This window comes from Camelina sativa, chromosome 12 (assembly GCF_000633955.1).
Source record: "Camelina sativa cultivar DH55 chromosome 12, Cs, whole genome shotgun sequence".
NCBI classification, from domain to species: Eukaryota; Viridiplantae; Streptophyta; class Magnoliopsida; order Brassicales; family Brassicaceae; genus Camelina; species Camelina sativa.
In genome coordinates, this window is record NC_025696.1 from 8910219 (window position 1) to 8927583 (window position 17365).

General features: G+C 38.2%; 3 protein-coding genes and 1 pseudogene across 4 annotated transcripts; 3 read left to right on the forward strand and 1 right to left on the reverse strand.

Moving 5' to 3' along the window:
- Nucleotides 945–5232, forward strand: LOC104730990 (glucose-6-phosphate isomerase 1, chloroplastic). The gene is made up of 14 exons (XM_010450240.2): nucleotides 945–1475; nucleotides 1649–1771; nucleotides 1901–1999; nucleotides 2082–2165; nucleotides 2431–2574; nucleotides 2651–2716; nucleotides 2892–2960; nucleotides 3055–3162; nucleotides 3420–3472; nucleotides 3564–3702; nucleotides 3801–3957; nucleotides 4051–4129; nucleotides 4224–4290; nucleotides 4857–5232. The coding sequence occupies exons 1-14, from the start codon at nucleotides 945–947 to the stop codon at nucleotides 4989–4991; spliced, it is 1854 nt and encodes a 617-aa protein (XP_010448542.1). The 3' UTR covers nucleotides 4992–5232.
- On the forward strand, nucleotides 5905–13624 carry LOC104730991. 2 transcript variants are annotated; one of them, XM_019234175.1, is made up of 21 exons: nucleotides 5905–6642; nucleotides 7027–7199; nucleotides 7281–7352; nucleotides 7507–7641; nucleotides 7835–7953; nucleotides 8040–8342; nucleotides 9168–9255; nucleotides 9338–9443; nucleotides 9515–9628; nucleotides 9976–10139; nucleotides 10228–10348; nucleotides 10761–10985; nucleotides 11062–11252; nucleotides 11403–11570; nucleotides 11642–11747; nucleotides 11897–12037; nucleotides 12176–12337; nucleotides 12422–12622; nucleotides 12840–13034; nucleotides 13111–13182; nucleotides 13276–13624. In XM_019234175.1, the coding sequence occupies exons 1-21, from the start codon at nucleotides 6184–6186 to the stop codon at nucleotides 13426–13428; spliced, it is 3468 nt and encodes a 1155-aa protein (XP_019089720.1). In that variant the 5' UTR covers nucleotides 5905–6183; the 3' UTR covers nucleotides 13429–13624. The 2 variants fall into 2 exon arrangements, with proteins under 2 accessions (XP_019089720.1, XP_010448543.1); XM_010450241.2 differs by having other exon boundaries at nucleotides 5907–6642; nucleotides 11900–12037.
- On the reverse strand, nucleotides 13939–15714 carry LOC104730992 (annotated as a pseudogene).
- Nucleotides 16286–17231, forward strand: LOC104730993. The gene is made up of 3 exons (XM_010450243.2): nucleotides 16286–16370; nucleotides 16483–16698; nucleotides 16795–17231. The coding sequence occupies exons 1-3, from the start codon at nucleotides 16334–16336 to the stop codon at nucleotides 17067–17069; spliced, it is 528 nt and encodes a 175-aa protein (XP_010448545.1). The 5' UTR covers nucleotides 16286–16333; the 3' UTR covers nucleotides 17070–17231.

The following is a 17365-nucleotide window of genomic DNA, read 5'->3' on the forward strand; positions in this document are numbered from 1 at the left end:
CACTATGGATTTTGCCACCATATATTTTGCTGAACAAAACCGCAAAACTTTTTTTTTTTTTTTTTAGAAAAACGCTTATATGTTTTAAAAAACTTGAATGGTGACCATAGTGCGTTTTTTACAAAAATAAGTTGAAAACCGCCTTTTAATTTAACATGTTAGACTTTTGTAGATGAATTCTCAATTTTAAAACATATTTATAGCTGTCAAATTGGTCCGTTTGTATGTGAGTTATATATCGGTCAAAATCATTACAGACGAATCATGAATCATTGCCAAACAAAAACAAATCATTACTGAAGGAAACAACTAACCCACTAACCAAATGAGTGTTTTCTATAGATTAATATTTTGTGTCTTGTTTGTCCTCTAAATATCAAATTTGTATTTTGGGAGTCTCGCAAACTATACTACTCCGAATCAACAAATCAAACTCAACATTTCATCCCAAACACATACAAATTAAACTCAACATTTCATCCCAAACACATATCATACTACAGACGAGATGGTTTGAAGTGCTAGTTTTGTTTTTTTCAACTAAAAAGAGTGGTAGTTGATTGATTCTGAACAGAAAAGAAAACAGAACATCTTAAAATGGCGGGCCATGCGAAGCAAACTAGAATATGATGCCACCCATAATGGTATCTCTCTATTGAGACAATATAGTATTATAGTACATAAGTATAGTCGTCATAGAAGAAGAGTGAGTGATAAAGCTTGTGAGAATCCTAATCTAAGCAGGGCCGTTCGCTCCCACCAAAGGACAAAAATCTCTTTCCGCAACTCATCTCTGTTCATTGGTTTCTCCCAAATATCAATCAAATCGGAATAAACTAAACGGATCCCTCTAATATAAATAATAAAGCTCCACCCTTTCTCTCTCTCTCCATTGTAGACTCTCTCTCTCTCTCTTCCCTCGTAAACATCGCTGTCTCTCTAAGATGGCCTCTCTCTCAGGCCTCTACTCTTCTTCCCCATCTCTCAAACCTTCCAAAAACCTCTCCTTTAAAGCATTGCCGCCGGCGCAATCCCGTGATTCCTTCTCTTTCCCACATACCTCCAAACCCACCACCAACCTACCGTTGACTCTCTCCTCGGCTCGTTCCTTGGCGCGCGACATTTCTCACTCGGATTATGCGAAGAAGAAAGAGCTTGTGAAAGATCCGGATGCGTTGTGGAAGCGATACCTCGATTGGTTTTATCAGCAGAAAGACCTCGGTCTGTATCTCGATGTCAGTCGGGTCGGGTTTACCGACGAGTTTGTGGCCGAGATGGAGCCCCGGTTTCAGGCTGCGTTTAAGGCTATGGAGGATCTTGAAAAAGGGTCTATTGCGAATCCAGATGAAGGAAGGATGGTTGGACATTACTGGCTTAGAGACTCTACGCTCGCACCTAAACCCACTTTGAAGACCTTGATCGAGAATACACTTAATTCTATCTGCTCTTTCTCCGACGACATCATCTCTGGCAAGGTTTAGTATTCGATCCCACCTTGTTTTGGTATTCTGATCATTTGTGATTGGCCTCAGTCTGTACCATAGCTGATCTTGGAAAAAAAATATTTCTTTGCAGAGTGTCTTGTTTAGCTCTACTTCTGAATCTTGTTTGCTTGCGAGACCTACTCTAATTTGTTTCTACACTGCAGATAAAGCCACCAACTTCTCCTGAGGGTCGTTTTACTCAGATACTTTCTGTAGGCATTGGAGGTTCGGCTCTTGGACCTCAATTTGTTGCTGAGGCCTTGGCTCCTGATAATCCTCCCTTGAAGGTATCTCACACTGTTCTAATTCTAGTCAACATTGCATTCCCTTGTGTAAGGATCTATTGTCTTAGATTTTTCTGATCCAAAGTGTCTAATTTGCTGTGTGGTTTTGTTGTGCTTTTATGGTGTTGATAGATAAGATTCATCGACAACACCGACCCTGCTGGAATAGATCATCAGGTTGCACAACTTGGGGCAGAGCTTGCCACGACTTTAGTGATTGTTATCTCAAAGGTGTGTACTATATACCGTTGTTTTATATGATGGTTGGTCTTGATATTGGCGAGCATGACTTAGTATTTTACGTGTTTCTCAGAGTGGAGGTACTCCTGAAACTAGAAATGGACTTTTGGAAGTGCAGAAAGCATTCCGTGACGCTGGTCTGAATTTCTCAAAACAGGTGTTAATCTCAGGTTTTTGTTTCCGCTTATATTCTGAAATCCATGTCTCCATGAATATGGGAAGAATGCTGTTTATAAAATCCTAACTGGTTTAGACAGCTAAAAGTAATCTTATATAAGTGGAACCAGTAATTTGTCTCAGTTACAACATAGTTGCTTTCCATGGATCATTAGGCACCTTCAGATATATTGCATATGATTTAGCTTCAACTTCTGCCCAACTGTAGTTTCTCAGCAGCAATTTCCCGGTGTATGCATATGCAGGGTGTTGCAATAACCCAAGAAAACTCGTTGCTGGATAATACAGCCAGAATTGAAGGTTGGCTAGCTAGATTTCCTATGTACGACTGGGTGGGTGGAAGAACATCAATAATGTCTGCAGTTGGTTTGCTTCCAGCAGCACTACAGGTAATTAGTCCATAAGCTTAAACTTAGTATGATCACTCATTGCTTTTATGTATGCTAATGCACTGACATCATATAGGGGATTAATATTAGAGAGATGCTTACCGGTGCCAAAATAATGGATGAGGCGACTAGAACAACTTCAGTAAGTCTTACTTGTTGCAGCTTGTTTTAAAACTACCACTTCTTGTCTTGTTGAAGATGAATTTACTTACCAGGGTTTTAGTAGAATGTTATATCACAAGGTTGGTTTCCTAACTCATACACTTTAGATAATAACCATGACTCACTCTACCCTATGGATTTCTTTCTTCTTTCAGATAAAAAATAACCCTGCAGCTCTCTTAGCTATGTGTTGGTACTGGGCTTCAGATGGTGTTGGCTCCAAGGTACTTTCCCTCAACTTTTTCGAGAGTGTCTAAGACTAGCAAGGAGATTGAGTTCTTATTTGCCCTTTTAATTCTTTTTTCATTTCCTTTACAGGATATGGTTGTTCTTCCTTACAAGGATAGCTTATTACTATTTAGTCGGTATCTGCAGCAGCTGGTAATGGAATCACTGGGAAAGGAGTTTGATCTTGACGGTAACACTGTAAGCATACTCTTTTCTTTAACTTTCACCGCAACACTTCCGAACGGGGGTTCATGAGAATTTACTGAGAAGTGTAAATTGGTCTTGCATTTAATACCACTCTTAGGAATCTTAAGATCTTGGTTACGTAATTGCTTGTGTGCATGATTGAGTTCAGTTTGTTACACCGCCTTCATCGAAGAATTGAAACCTGTGTACTGTTTCCTCAACCCTGTTTTTACGAGTGTGATCACTAGAACGGTTATTCGAATTTGCAGGTTAATCAAGGGTTAACTGTATATGGAAACAAGGGGAGCACAGATCAGCATGCGTGAGTTTCCTTTATTCAAATAGTTTTCTTATCGAGACATAGCAAAAATGGAGCTCTCATGCAACAGTATTTAATTTTCCTATTTCACTAGCTACATTCAACAGCTGAGAGATGGTGTGCACAATTTCTTTGCAACCTTTATAGAAGTGTTACGGGATAGACCCCCCGGTCATGATTGGGAGCTTGAGCCAGGTGTCACTTGTGGAGACTACCTCTTTGGGATGCTTCAGGTCTGAATTTCGCACGAATTAAAAGATATTCTTCACTCTTTACACACACTGTATCTAGACTATCTTCCTAGCTGATAAGCTGGTTTGAATTTGTCCAGGGAACTAGATCTGCATTATATGCAAACGGTAGAGAATCCATTAGTGTTACTATCGAGGAAGTGACACCAAGATCTGTTGGGGCTCTTATAGCTCTTTATGAAAGAGCGGTCGGACTGTATGCCTCAATTGTGAACATAAATGCTTACCACCAACCCGGTAGAGATATTCCTCTCGAATCTGAAACCGGTGTTTTGTAATTGCCTAACTGAAATTTGTTTACTGAAAATCTGAATGAAACAACGGTTACAGGTGTGGAAGCCGGCAAAAAGGCAGCAGCAGAAGTTCTGGCTCTGCAAAAGCGGGTGTTGTCAGTTCTTAATGAAGCCACGTAAGTATCAGACCATGTCCGCTTCTCCTTTCAAATCTTGTGTCAAGACTCGATAGAGATCACTTATATTGTAATTTTCTTTATCTGCCTGCAGGTGTAAAGATCCGGTAGAGCCATTGACATTGGAAGAGATAGCTGATCGTTGCCATGCTCCTGAGGAAGTAACGTCTAAATCCTTGCAGTTTATTTTATTTGTAACTTTTCGAATGGACATATCAAGAAGTCTTTTATCTTTGAAATTGCAGATAGAGATGATATACAAGATCNCTGTATGCCTCAATTGTGAACATAAATGCTTACCACCAACCCGGTAGAGATATTCCTCTCGAATCTGAAACCGGTGTTTTGTAATTGCCTAACTGAAATTTGTTTACTGAAAATCTGAATGAAACAACGGTTACAGGTGTGGAAGCCGGCAAAAAGGCAGCAGCAGAAGTTCTGGCTCTGCAAAAGCGGGTGTTGTCAGTTCTTAATGAAGCCACGTAAGTATCAGACCATGTCCGCTTCTCCTGTCAAATCTTGTGTCAAGACTCGATAGAGATCACTTATATTGTAATTTTCTTTATCTGCCTGCAGGTGTAAAGATCCGGTAGAGCCATTGACATTGGAAGAGATAGCTGATCGTTGCCATGCTCCTGAGGAAGTAACGTCTAAATCCTTGCAGTTTATTTTATTTGTAACTTTTCGAATGGACATATCAAGAAGTCTTTTATCTTTGAAATTGCAGATAGAGATGATATACAAGATCATAGCGCACATGTCTGCAAACGACAGAGTTTTGATAGCTGAAGGAAACTGTGGATCGCCACGGAGCATCAAAGTGTATCTGGGAGAGTGCAATGTGGATGACCTGTACGCATAATATAATAAACCCCCAACACTTTCTCAAAAACCCCAAAGAGTTCTCATTCTCTCCATTCCTTATTTATTTCTGCCATGTCTATGATTTTGAAAAGGAGAAAAGGATTTTCACTAAGGGCCACGAAACACTTGTGTACTTTGTTTCAAAATAATGATAATTTCGGTTCAGAGTGTGGAATATGTTTATTGTAATGCAAACATTGGAGATGATACATCAATCAATCAGGCAACAATGGTATCAACACTCTTTCTTATGCTTGTTTTTGGTTAGGTTATCCTTTTGTTGCATCTCAACACTTTAGTCTTTATAATATACACAAACAAAAGCTTAATCAAATCAGCAGGTAAAGAAGCTCAACAAACATCCTCCATGTGGTTAGATAGTATTTGACAGTTTTGCAACTCAAGCAAAGTGATATGTTTCTTATTTGTGATGGAATTCCCCTTCTTTAATTTCTTCAATAAAACATACTTTTTTACACAAGTTTTTAATACTACCAAACATTTAAGTAAGCTTTACATAATCAAAGGCTCATAATTTCCCAAAATAACTTTTAATAACCCACTTTTGAAATTCAAATGGAATACGTTGACAAAAGAAAATGGTAGAAAACAAGACCACCAGTCGACTCCGATAGTCCCCACCACCACCTATTTAGTAGCCTACCATAACAACAAATTACAAAATCGTAACGTTACAATTCCTTTTGGTCTATTTTTCAAATACCACTTATATAAATTATAATGCTAAATTACTTTTCCACGTCACCTACCCGTTATGTGCAGCTCCCCCGTGAGCGTACTAAACGACACCGTTCTCGGAGGTCTTCTTCATACCCACTCGATTGCCTTTCTTCTCTACCCCTTTCCCAAATTTGAATTCCCAATTTTTTTTTTTTCAAATTAAAAAAGAGAATCAAAAAGTAAATTAAAAAAAGAAAAAAACAAAAATCATATTGAAGAAGTGTGCACACAGATTTCAATCGTCTCTCTCCCACTCTCTCTTCTCGGTGAAAGCTTCCTGATTAAGCTTTCATACTCTCCACCTCCATTGCAAAATCAAGCTCGATCTGTGAAGCTTTTTCTCTGAGTTCTTCCACAAATCTCTCTTCTAACGGCGAGACTTCAATTTTAGCAACTTCCTTCCCAACTAAATTAACACTTGTGCTTCGATTTCAACTTCACATTTCCCCATGATCCCCGACGGACAATTGAGATTACCTGCTCCCAAGGTCCGTGACGGCCGCGTGTCTCCTTCAGCTCCTGTTCCGGTCACCAAAACCCTAGCGGTGGCCACCGAGACTGACGTCACTTCCGAAGACGGTATGAGTACTAATTCCGAGGACGTCTCTCTCGATTCGTCTCCCGAGGACAGTAGAGTCTCCAGCGCCGTTGGTCGCAGCTACGGTAGAAACTCGTCTTATTATACTTACTCCGAGGTGAGCTCATCAAGAGAGACTTTAGTCGGTGCTCGCGAACAAACGGGACCCAGATTTGATGGTGATACTGACGAGGATGATGAATCCACGGATTCTGCTACTAGCTCGCAATTTTCTCCTCCGCCGCCGACAGCTGGGAGGATTGGTGGCGGCGTATCTCAGGTGGAACAAACTCATTTCCCTAAGACGGACGGGAGAGCAACCGTCGAGAAGGTTTAACCTTAAATTTTCGTTTTAAACTCTCTGATCGTAGAGTATTTAGTATGATGGATGATTATTCCGCGTTCGTAGAGTTAAGGATGACCAATAAAATGACAGATATGGAATGATTTTTGCAATCGCGTTGTTCTCATCTTATTTGATTTTGGTTTGAAGATTCGGATTTTGTGATAATCGTCATAACGATGTCAAAATATGGTCAGGAGCTTGTGGTTTAGCTGATGCTATAAGGTCTTTATGTAATACTAAGCAAGAGTTGCTTTTCTTGTTTAAATTTGATATATGTCTGTATTTCCTTGTATAGTTGTGGAACAACAATGATGCTTATAGGATTTGTTTCCTTATTGATCTTCTCAAAACTCTTTTTTCATATTGCAGGAGCTTGATGAGACGTTTTCTTCTGAAGAAGTAAGCGATATACCCAGTGCCCCTCCATTTTCCGGGGCAGCAGAGGAATCTGAAGAAATTAAACCAGAAACTTCAAGCGTTCAGGTTTCAGAAGTCAAAACAGGAGATTGTGTAGAAAGTAGAAAGACTGGCCACTTTAATAGGTATTTCCTTTTTTTGCTTGTTATATGAAATGAGTTCTCAGTTTGATAAACCATACTCACTTTTTGCTTCTGTTCCTATAGACCTAGTGCTGCTTCTGAGTCATCTGGGCCACCTGATCAACATCCAGCTCGGCTACCAACTTTTCATGCGAGGTAGTTCTGATCTGATTAGTTTTTTCACTGCTTGAGAAATTGGATGTAGATCACTAGACACATAGAGAAACCCCGTTGTTATCTTCAATCAGTTTAGTAAACAAGTAGTATTCTTTTTAAGCACTCTGTCGCTTCTTTATGTACCCTGATACAGTTCTCGTGGGCCATGGCATGCTGTTGTTTCCTATGATGCATGTGTACGACTTTGCCTGCATGCGTGGTCAACGGGTTGCATGGAGGCTCCCATGTTTTTGGAGAATGAGTGTGCTCTTCTACGAGAAGCATTTGGGTGAGTTTATTATGTAGCTCTAAGCTCCTTTCTTAGTTCTCATATGTATTCCTCAAATTTCTCTATATTAGTGCCTTGGATAGAAATACTTTAGATTTCTCTATGCAAACTGAAGTTGAAGGATAATTTTTTCGTCCTCATGCCTTCAAATGACTGAATAACAGATTTGTAATTGGGCTAATTTGACTAACAGGTTGCAGCAGCTCCTTTTGCAATCAGAGGAGGAGCTTCTGGCGAAGCGATCTTCACAAGCTGCGCACGAAGGAGTTGCACCTAAACAAAAAAAAAATATTGGCAAAATGAAGGTCCAAGGTAAACTTGAATTTTGTGTTCCATCTGCTTTCTGGCTACCCCTCCTATAATCAATAGTCGTAAAATATATTTGTCTGCTTGTTCAGTACGACGTGTTAAAACAGTTATGGATGGTCCAACTGGCTGTAGTATATCATCTTTGAAGCCATCATTGATAAAGTTCGAGAAAATCCGGATTCACTTTTCCAATATGTCAACACGCTTATTTTCTGGATGGCGGGCTCTTAGGAAGATCCATGTCCGTGTACCGGCCAATGGTTCATCTCTTCCTCGTCAAAGTCTGGCATATGTACATGCCAGTACACAGTACTTAAAACAAGTCTCTGGTCTCCTGAAAACTGGTGTCACAAGTCTACGTAACAATTCAACGTCTTATGATGTTGTACAAGGTATGTGAAAATTATTAACTGCTTGCCTATTCGGGGAGAATAAACTTTACAAAAATATGCCATATATATGCAGTATGTGTAGGAGAAGTTAAAAATAAATTGTATCTCCATGTTTCCCACTTCACTACTCTCTGTTTTTGTACAAGAACTTTTTTTAAATATTGATTGATCGTTTGGTTCTGTCATTCAGAAACATACTCGTGTNACCTAAACAAAAAAAAAATATTGGCAAAATGAAGGTCCAAGGTAAACTTGAATTTTGTGTTCCATCTGCTTTCTGGCTACCCCTCCTATAATCAATAGTCGTAAAATATATTTGTCTGCTTGTTCAGTACGACGTGTTAAAACAGTTATGGATGGTCCAACTGGCTGTAGTATATCATCTTTGAAGCCATCATTGATAAAGTTCGAGAAAATCCGGATTCACTTTTCCAATATGTCAACACGCTTATTTTCTGGATGGCGGGCTCTTAGGAAGATCCATGTCCGTGTACCGGCCAATGGTTCATCTCTTCCTCGTCAAAGTCTGGCATATGTACATGCCAGTACACAGTACTTAAAACAAGTCTCTGGTCTCCTGAAAACTGGTGTCACAAGTCTACGTAACAATTCAACGTCTTATGATGTTGTACAAGGTATGTGAAAATTATTAACTGCTTGCCTATTCGGGGAGAATAAACTTTACAAAAATATGCCATATATATGCAGTATGTGTAGGAGAAGTTAAAAATAAATTGTATCTCCATGTTTCCCACTTCACTACTCTCTGTTTTTGTACAAGAACTTTTTTTAAATATTGATTGATCGTTTGGTTCTGTCATTCAGAAACATACTCGTGTAAGTTAAGATTGAAAAGCTTAGCTGAAGATGATGCCATTGTGATGCAACCCGGATCTGGTGAAAGCCATGTTTTGTATGTTCTGTTCCCAACTCCTCTTTCCACTCTACCAAATCCATATCTGTGATGTCTGACAAAGTGTATGGAAATTCAACAGCTTTCCTGATAGTCGTGGAGATGATCTGATTGTTGAGATCCTTGATCCGACGGGGAAAGATTTTGGGCGTGTGCTTGTCCAACTAGCTAATATTTCTGAAGATTCGGTACGTTGCTTTGACTTGCCTTTTTAATTTGTTGCTCTGTTTCAAATGCTTCTAATGAAGAAAACATACAGGCTGAGAAAGTTCGCTGGTGGTCTGTTTTTCGTGAGCCAGAACATCAACTTGTGGGCAGACTCCAGCTCTATATTGACTATTCAGCAAGTTTTGATGATAACAGCCATTTGAAGGTGGGTTAACAAATGACTCATTATATATTCTGTTGGTAATCTCTCTTCTGATTTGTGCTCTGTTAGTGGATTGGCATTTCTTTGTTTTGACCAGAAAATATTATCTTACTATAGTTGTTGATTTTAGACTTAATAAGTTGTTATGGCTATCTAAGTGCTAATTAAGGTATTTTCAGCTCCTCATTCAATTCGTTCATTTGTAAGTCCATTAATTGAAACGTTTCTCAAAACTTTTTGAAGATATATCTTCTATCCTCTGAAGATTATGTTTCTGAACACCAATAAAACTCATTATATTGTGTTCATTTGATTTTGGTGTATTGATTTCCTTTTTCATCTTCCTTTAGTGTGGTTCTGTTGCGGAGACAGTCGCATATGACCTAGTCCTGGAAGTGGCCTTGAAAATGCAGCGGTTTCAGCAAAGAAACTTATTGTTATATGGTTCATGGAAATGGCTTTTGGAAGAATTTGCCACCTACTATGGGATTTCAGATGTCTACACCAAGCTTAGGTATATTGTACTCACTTTTTGTTAATTATTATTTGAGGGATACGCTAGAACTCCGTTTTCACTATCTTGCTTTATCTGTTGCTTTTAGATACTTGTCCTATGTAATGGATGTCGCTACACCGACTTCCGACTGTCTCCATTTGGTGCATGACTTGTTAACACCTGTCATCATGAAGGGAAATGGCAAGAGCGCCTTGAGTCATCAGGAGGTACGTACATGTGCACTCTGCAGTTATCTGTTATTAATTTACTTTGCGGGTTTACTTGTGTGTGTGGGTTTTGGAGTTACGTATTTCTGGCCTCAAGTTAAGGGACGGACATGATATGACCCTAAAGTTAGCTTGTTTACGTTGATCATAATACTTAACTTTAGAGCACAACACTAGAAATTTTCCTGTGTTATTCACCATTATATTCATAGGTGTAAAATGTAAATACAATGGTGAATGACAGATTAGAATCCTCGCAGTTGCTAACATGGCATATTTAAGCATCAGACAATATCTCATATCACCCAAGTTAATCCGTTTGCTGTTGATTTTTTCTTCTTTTTAAAGCATAATAGTACTTTCTGCTTATGACTGCTTAAGGATCTTTATTTTGTGTTTTTGCTTTCAACAGAATCGGATCCTGAATGAAATCAAGGACCAAATCGAGCAGATTCTGAAACTGGTCTTCGAGAACTACAAATCTCTTGACGAGTCTTCATTTTCTGGAATGATTGATGTGGTCAGTTCTGCATCAGGAGTTCCAGCGCCAGCGCTCACTCCTGCTGTGAAATTGTACACGCTTCTGCACGATGTCTTGTCTCCGGAGGATCAGACTAATCTTTGTCATTATTTCCAGGTACAGCCTCCCAATTGCCTTACCTTACTCTTGATCAGCCATTTTTCTCATCTATTTGGCATCATTTCAATTATAGGCAGCAGCAAAGAAGAGATCTAGAAGGCACTTGGGTGAGACAGATGAGTTTGTTGCTAACAACAGCGAGCCCAATTTTTGGGATACATCTGCAATGTCCTCTGCTTACCAGAAAATGACTATGGTCTGCAAGAATGTAAAGAATGAGATTTATACTGATATTGAGATCCAAAATGAAGATATACTTCCCAGGTTAGTATGCAAGTAGAACCACTGTTGTACATTATGTCATCAAATTTTCTGCGATTGAGATGTTTAGATGTGTGTACTGCACTTAAAGCTCTTGTAGAATCTTCTAGCAGCTGCTGATTTCCCCTGTGTTTGTTATATTTTTATATGCAGTTTCCTTGACCTTCCAAACCTGTCAGCATCTATATATAGCACTGATCTCTGCAATAGACTTCGAGCATTCCTTGTTGCATGTCCGCCCTCTGGCCCTTCGCCAACAGTTGCAGAGCTTGTGATTGCAACTGCAGACTTTCAACGTGATCTTTCCAACTGGAACATTAGGTAAGTTGTTTAGATTATTTGATTTGGTGTTTTTCTGTTATTTTTGACTGGCATCATATTTCGATTTACAGTCCTATCCAAGGAGGTGTTGATGCAAAAGAGTTGTTCCATCTATATATCATGATTTGGATTCAAGATAGACGCCTTTCATTACTTGAGTCCTTGAAACTTGATAAGGTATGTTTACTGATATTTTTTGTGAGGTTTCCTTCAGATTTCTTTTTTCTTCTTTTGCAATTCAAGATAGAAGCAAAGTTAGTTTCCCTCGTCTCTCGTTCTTCAAACTAACTTCTTTGTATCATATCACTACGGAACTGTCATTCAAGCAGGTAAAATGGTCTGGAGTCAGGACACAACATTCAACAACTCCATTTGTTGATGAAATGTATAAGAGGCTGAACGAAACCATTCAAGACTATCACGTTATCATTTCCAGATGGCCAGAATATATCTTTGTTCTGGAGAGTGTAAGTTTAGCTGTTCCTTGATGCCTTTAGATTTTGCGATTATGAAAATATTGCTTGTACATACCATTGCATGATATAAGCTTACAACTTAATTACATGTATGGTGTGATTAGGCTGACATTGATTGTGTTTCTTTAGGCCATTGCTGATGTTGAAAAAGCAACTGTGGAAGCTCTGGAGAAGCAGTATGCAGATGTCTTATCACCTCTCAAAGAAAACTTGGCTCCAAAAAAACTAAGTTTCAAATATGTCCAAAAGCTGACGAAAAGATCTGTGATTGCATATGTAGTCCCGGATGAGGTGAGCATAATGTTCCTACATTTTTTTCTATTTTAGAAAAAAGAGAATAGTTTGCTGAGAAGTTTCTGAATCTGGTTGATGCAGCTGGGCATTCTATTAAACTCCATGAAGAGGATGCTTGATGTTCTACGGCCTAATATAGAGGCTAAATTTAAAGCATGGTCGTCATGCATCCCTGATGGTGGGAATGCAGCTCCTGGTGATCGTCTTTCTGAGGTGACAGTGATGCTCAGAGCCAAGTTTCGTAGTTACCTTCAGGCTGTGGTTGAAAAACTTGTAGAAAATGTGAGTTTCCCTTAACTCTTTTATTTCCTTGCTATTCGTATGTTATAGGGCTGAAACCTTATAAAAGAAAGAAGCTGACTAATAGATGTTATCAGCATCAAAAATAGAATGATTTGTAGTGTTTGTCCTTGTTTTGTTATGTTGTTGGAAAGCATGTTTGAAAATTTCCCTTTTATTATATGCTTGTGTGGTAATCATTTATCTTGTTTCTTTTCAGAGCAAGCTACAAAAGGCAACAATGTTGAAGAAGATTCTACAAGATTCTAAAGAAAGCGTTGGAGAATCAGACATCAGAAGCAAAATGAATAACCTAAAGGAGCAACTCACCAACACAGTGAATCATCTACATTCAGTTTGTGAGACGCATGTCTTTATCGCATTGTCTCGAGGATATTGGGATCGTATGGGGCAGGTAACTATTTTTAATGCCCTATCCTGAATATTTGTTTGCGGTGTTGGAGAGCTAATTCTTCTTCTGTGCGTGACAGATTGTTTTAAGCTTTTTGGAGAACAGAAAAGAGAATAGAGCTTGGTACAAGGGTTCTAGAGTTGCTGTCTCTGTAAGTCCCAATAAAAACAGCAGTTACTTAAATTGTATGAGTCAAGCCTTCACCTGATCTTACAATATTATATGGAATGATGCGTATTTTCAGATATTAGACGATACATTTGCAGCACAGATGCAACAGCTGCTTGGCAACTCGTTAAGAGAGCAAGACCTGGAGCCTCCTAGATCGATCATGGAGGTTCGGTCGATTCTTTGCAAGGACACTGCAGATAATAAAGCCAAGTCATTCTACTACTAAGCATCGAACAGCTAAAAAATGCTGCAAGGTTTAGATCTCATTTGCTCATCTGCTTGAAGCTGCAAGTATTTTGCTTGGTGGAGCAAATTGTCGAAACCTTCAGGAAGCTTTAGATGTATAATAAAATAAAATGGTTACCACTTACCACATTTTTCTTTAGTACTAAATGTCAATATATTCCAAAACTGGCGTCACATCTGACACGAGTTAACAACATGATGAAGTAAAGTTTACTACAAAACTATTTACTAAATTTGAATGAACGTGACAAGAGTATTAATTCCAAAAGTTTAGGGACAATAAATCTGATAAATCTTTAGCAAAGCGATAAGCAATAATCGATGTTTCAAGGCAGTCTTCCGGAGTTGAAATTCATGTCAACGATGCCAAAGATGTTTCAAAACTTATCAGAGGCATCCCGATTTCAGATTTATATCGCATTATAAGTATTAGTATAGTTGTTAATCGTTTTAGTTTCTTTATTATTTCTAAGAGCTTATCACACTTGACTTCAGAACAAGCTGGCATATCAAATTGAGAGATCAAACGAATCATTAAGATTGCATGTTCAGGATACAATGGAAAAGGGAGGAGGATATCACAGACAGAGATTGAAGAAGCAACAAATGGCATATGTACAGAGATTAATTAAATGATATATATAGAACATTTGTTGTAAGGTATGATCCAAGTGTCTATACTTTCAGACAAGCTTTGATATAGCCTGGCACGAGATCCAGAAGGCTTTTGATGCAATACTCAGGATCATCGGGTTTTGATATATCCTGTTACCAATAAGGGCAATTAGATCAAGTGAGACAATGTCAAACATTCAGACATACAAACTAATGACAAGATATAGTATTAAAGAGGGTGTTTTTGCTCGACGTACCCTATCGCAGTTGCGCTCCATGATGCTACATTGTAAATAACTTTACTTCCCTCCCACGCTTTACGAAGCTTCCCTTTTCTCTTCTTCACTGAAAACATCGTGCTAAGTGCTACAATGCCAATTCACATGCAAACTCTTAGTATCATAAGGAGACATAAGTGTCACCATCACTAACACCCAGTTGGAAAGGGAGTTTTAGGGGATTGAACAGATAAGTTGGTTTGTCAAGTATTTGGTTGATTTGAGGCCTTGGGGAAGAAAGAGTTTTGACGTTCTCTACAACAAAACCTTAGGCTACTACTATTTTTTCCCCCCGAGAGAATAACAAAGCAGAATTAGGAACTCGTTACTGTAAGTTCAAGATTTACCTTTCTGAAGCTGATCAGGTGATATATCCTACACAAAGATATCACTCAGAATAAGTTTTGCATGAAAAGTTGATGAGACATTCATAACTCGAGACATAAAGCAAGCAAGATATGCGTATTGTTAAGTGTACCTTAGTCTGCTTAAGGGATGATAAATATGTAGCCATGAAACAAGCGATACCGTCTGCTATATCTTCTTCCCTAACAAGGACATAATCATCTTCCGTTTGACCCATATATTCCTCACCCCATACATCATCTTCACTAACTACGTCCCAAGAGCTACCATCTTCTGCCAAATGCAACAACTTATATCACTAAAAGTGTTTATCTCTACAACCTAATAACACATCCATTGACAAAAATCTTCTCATTGAGGTAAAACAAACAAACAGAAACTTGTTACTTACCAGAAAGATCTTGAGGAACTGAAACTTGAGCTAATTCTATCCTTTCACGAAACTCATTACATTCAACTCTAGACTTCATGAGATCATAAAACTGCACAACAAAACAAAGAATCATGTAAAATCAAGTCACAAGCTTATATATTCTAAATTAAGCTATCCTCCATCACAATCCTATAAACTTTAAAGAGATTAAAGTATATGTAAGCATACGTTATCAGCTTCAGGATCTCCTGGATCGGAAGAAGAAGAGTACTCTTCCCTGTCCGATTCATCCTCCTCCTCCTCTTCCTCCGGTGATTCAATCCGTTCGCCGACGTTATCATCGCCGGAAGGACTAGGATTATCGGTAAGTTCAAGCAGCTCAAGAGCTTTTTGGCAATCCTCAAGCAATTTATGCAACGTCTAACGCTTGACACGAATACTATCCAAATCGATGCGATTTCCTTTGTTGTCGGTATCATGGGACAAGCTAGAGACCTCAATTTCCATGGCTGCCGTGAAATCGGAAAAGATCTGCTGCTCAAAGAGAAAGATTGAAGACGAATTTGATTCTTCTGCTCCACAATTTTTTCGCCCTTGTTGGATTGAAGACCTATATAATTTATTTATTTCGACCCATAACAAAAAAAAAAAAAAAAAAAAAAAAAAAAAAAAGGGATAAAAGAGAGTCGTAAGTAGTAAGACAAGAAGCAACTAATTTTGCTGAAAATAGAATCTAACTATTGCATCCTTTAAGCACATTTAATATTTTTAAAAAATTATTTTAATTGTTTTATTTATAAATACATTAAATCAACAAGCGTAATGATTTAAGGAAAAAAAAACCAGTAGCAAATCATAATTAACCAGCATTAAACCATAATTAAATTAACATTTACTATAGTGATGATACAGATTGGCATTCATGGGAATATGGATTATCATTATCCCAAACAGTGACTAAATAATACTACAATGAAGACGTCCAAATTTAATTAATATTTCGGAACTTAATTAATGTACATGTTTGTCTAACATGCAGTGCACATTAACAATTTAACATTAACAAAAAATATTAATTAACAATACTATATAAATGTTTTGAAAAACATTACCCAAGACGGTGGTAGTGCCAGGCCCAGCCCAATAAGAAGAACCTATATAAAAAAGATGTACTGTAAACCCCAAAACATTCACAGAGTCGTCGTCTGTCTCTCAATTCATCCGTAGTCCTCCGACGAACGGACGAAACCACCATGGGCGATAACACGTTGGTGGGATTTTTCTACAAGCGTAAGATCTCTTTCTCTCTCTATATATATCTCTTTCTCTTTAATATATGTCTTTGATAGCATCTCTAATCGGATCTAGTTTATTATTTGTCTTACGTACCTCGGGGGTGTAGATGGTAAGACATGTGTGTTTTGGGATGTGAATGATTACCCTATCCCAGATGGTCTCGATCCTTCTTCGATTTACCAAAGTATCAAAGACGCTATCAAGAAGCATGGTTGTGATGCGGAGGTGACGATTCACGCTTATGCTGATGATAATACTGTTTCGGATGACTTGCGACGTCAATTATTGGATGCTGGATTCAAATTCGAAGTCTTTAGCCCAGGTGAGAATTTTAATTTTTTACTCTTTGTTAAATTAAGCTCGTTTTCTCTTACATATATATATATGTAATCTAAGATAAATCCGTTGTTGATATTAGGGGGTGATCATGCGAGACACTGTACCATGTACTGTGACATGGTGTTGTGGGCATTCAAACATCCTACACCTCCTTTAAATCTGATTGTACTGGCAAAAGTATTCGATTGCGAAGGCGATTTTTATACTTTTATGTGCGCTTTGCGTATTAGTTATCATGCTGTTCTCTTTTCCGAAAAAAAACAAATATGGCCTGGTGCCCCGTTGTTTACTAGCATATTTGATGGAGGCCGAAACAATATTAGCGGAAGCTCTCTCAACGTAAGCGGAAGCTAGTAGGGGATACTCATACTATTTCCATAGACTAATTAACTTTTGTGCCCTTCCAATGTTATTGTTTGTTTGTGTTTGTTACCATTGCGATGTTTATATTATTGTCTAACTATGATGTGATTTTGGACATATATAATAAACAAGTGCACTTCTATTTCTTTCTCTCACCATTCGTCACTTGCGTTTACTGTGGTTGCTCAACATTAAACTTTTGTTCCTCATAACTCTTTTTTTTTTTTTTTTTTTTTTTTTTTTTTTNTTTTCAATCAATAATTCGCATACGGATACAACAAAACCAT

Coding starts and splice junctions, on each gene's coding strand:
- LOC104730990 (XM_010450240.2), top strand. CDS start 945: ATGGCCTCTCTCTCAGGCCTCTACTCTTCTTCCCCATCTCTCAAACCT. Junction 3,703..3,800: donor ACCTCTTTGGGATGCTTCAG/GTCTGAATTTCG, acceptor GAATTTGTCCAG/GGAACTAGATCTGCATTATA. Junction 3,958..4,050: donor AAATGCTTACCACCAACCCG/GTAGAGATATTC, acceptor CAACGGTTACAG/GTGTGGAAGCCGGCAAAAAG.
- LOC104730991 (XM_019234175.1), top strand. CDS start 6,184: ATGATCCCCGACGGACAATTGAGATTACCTGCTCCCAAGGTCCGTGAC. Junction 9,256..9,337: donor TCTGGTGAAAGCCATGTTTT/GTATGTTCTGTT, acceptor GAAATTCAACAG/CTTTCCTGATAGTCGTGGAG. Junction 12,338..12,421: donor CATATGTAGTCCCGGATGAG/GTGAGCATAATG, acceptor TGGTTGATGCAG/CTGGGCATTCTATTAAACTC.
- LOC104730993 (XM_010450243.2), top strand. CDS start 16,334: ATGGGCGATAACACGTTGGTGGGATTTTTCTACAAGC. Junction 16,371..16,482: donor GGTGGGATTTTTCTACAAGC/GTAAGATCTCTT, acceptor TCGGGGGTGTAG/ATGGTAAGACATGTGTGTTT. Junction 16,699..16,794: donor ATTCGAAGTCTTTAGCCCAG/GTGAGAATTTTA, acceptor TGTTGATATTAG/GGGGTGATCATGCGAGACAC.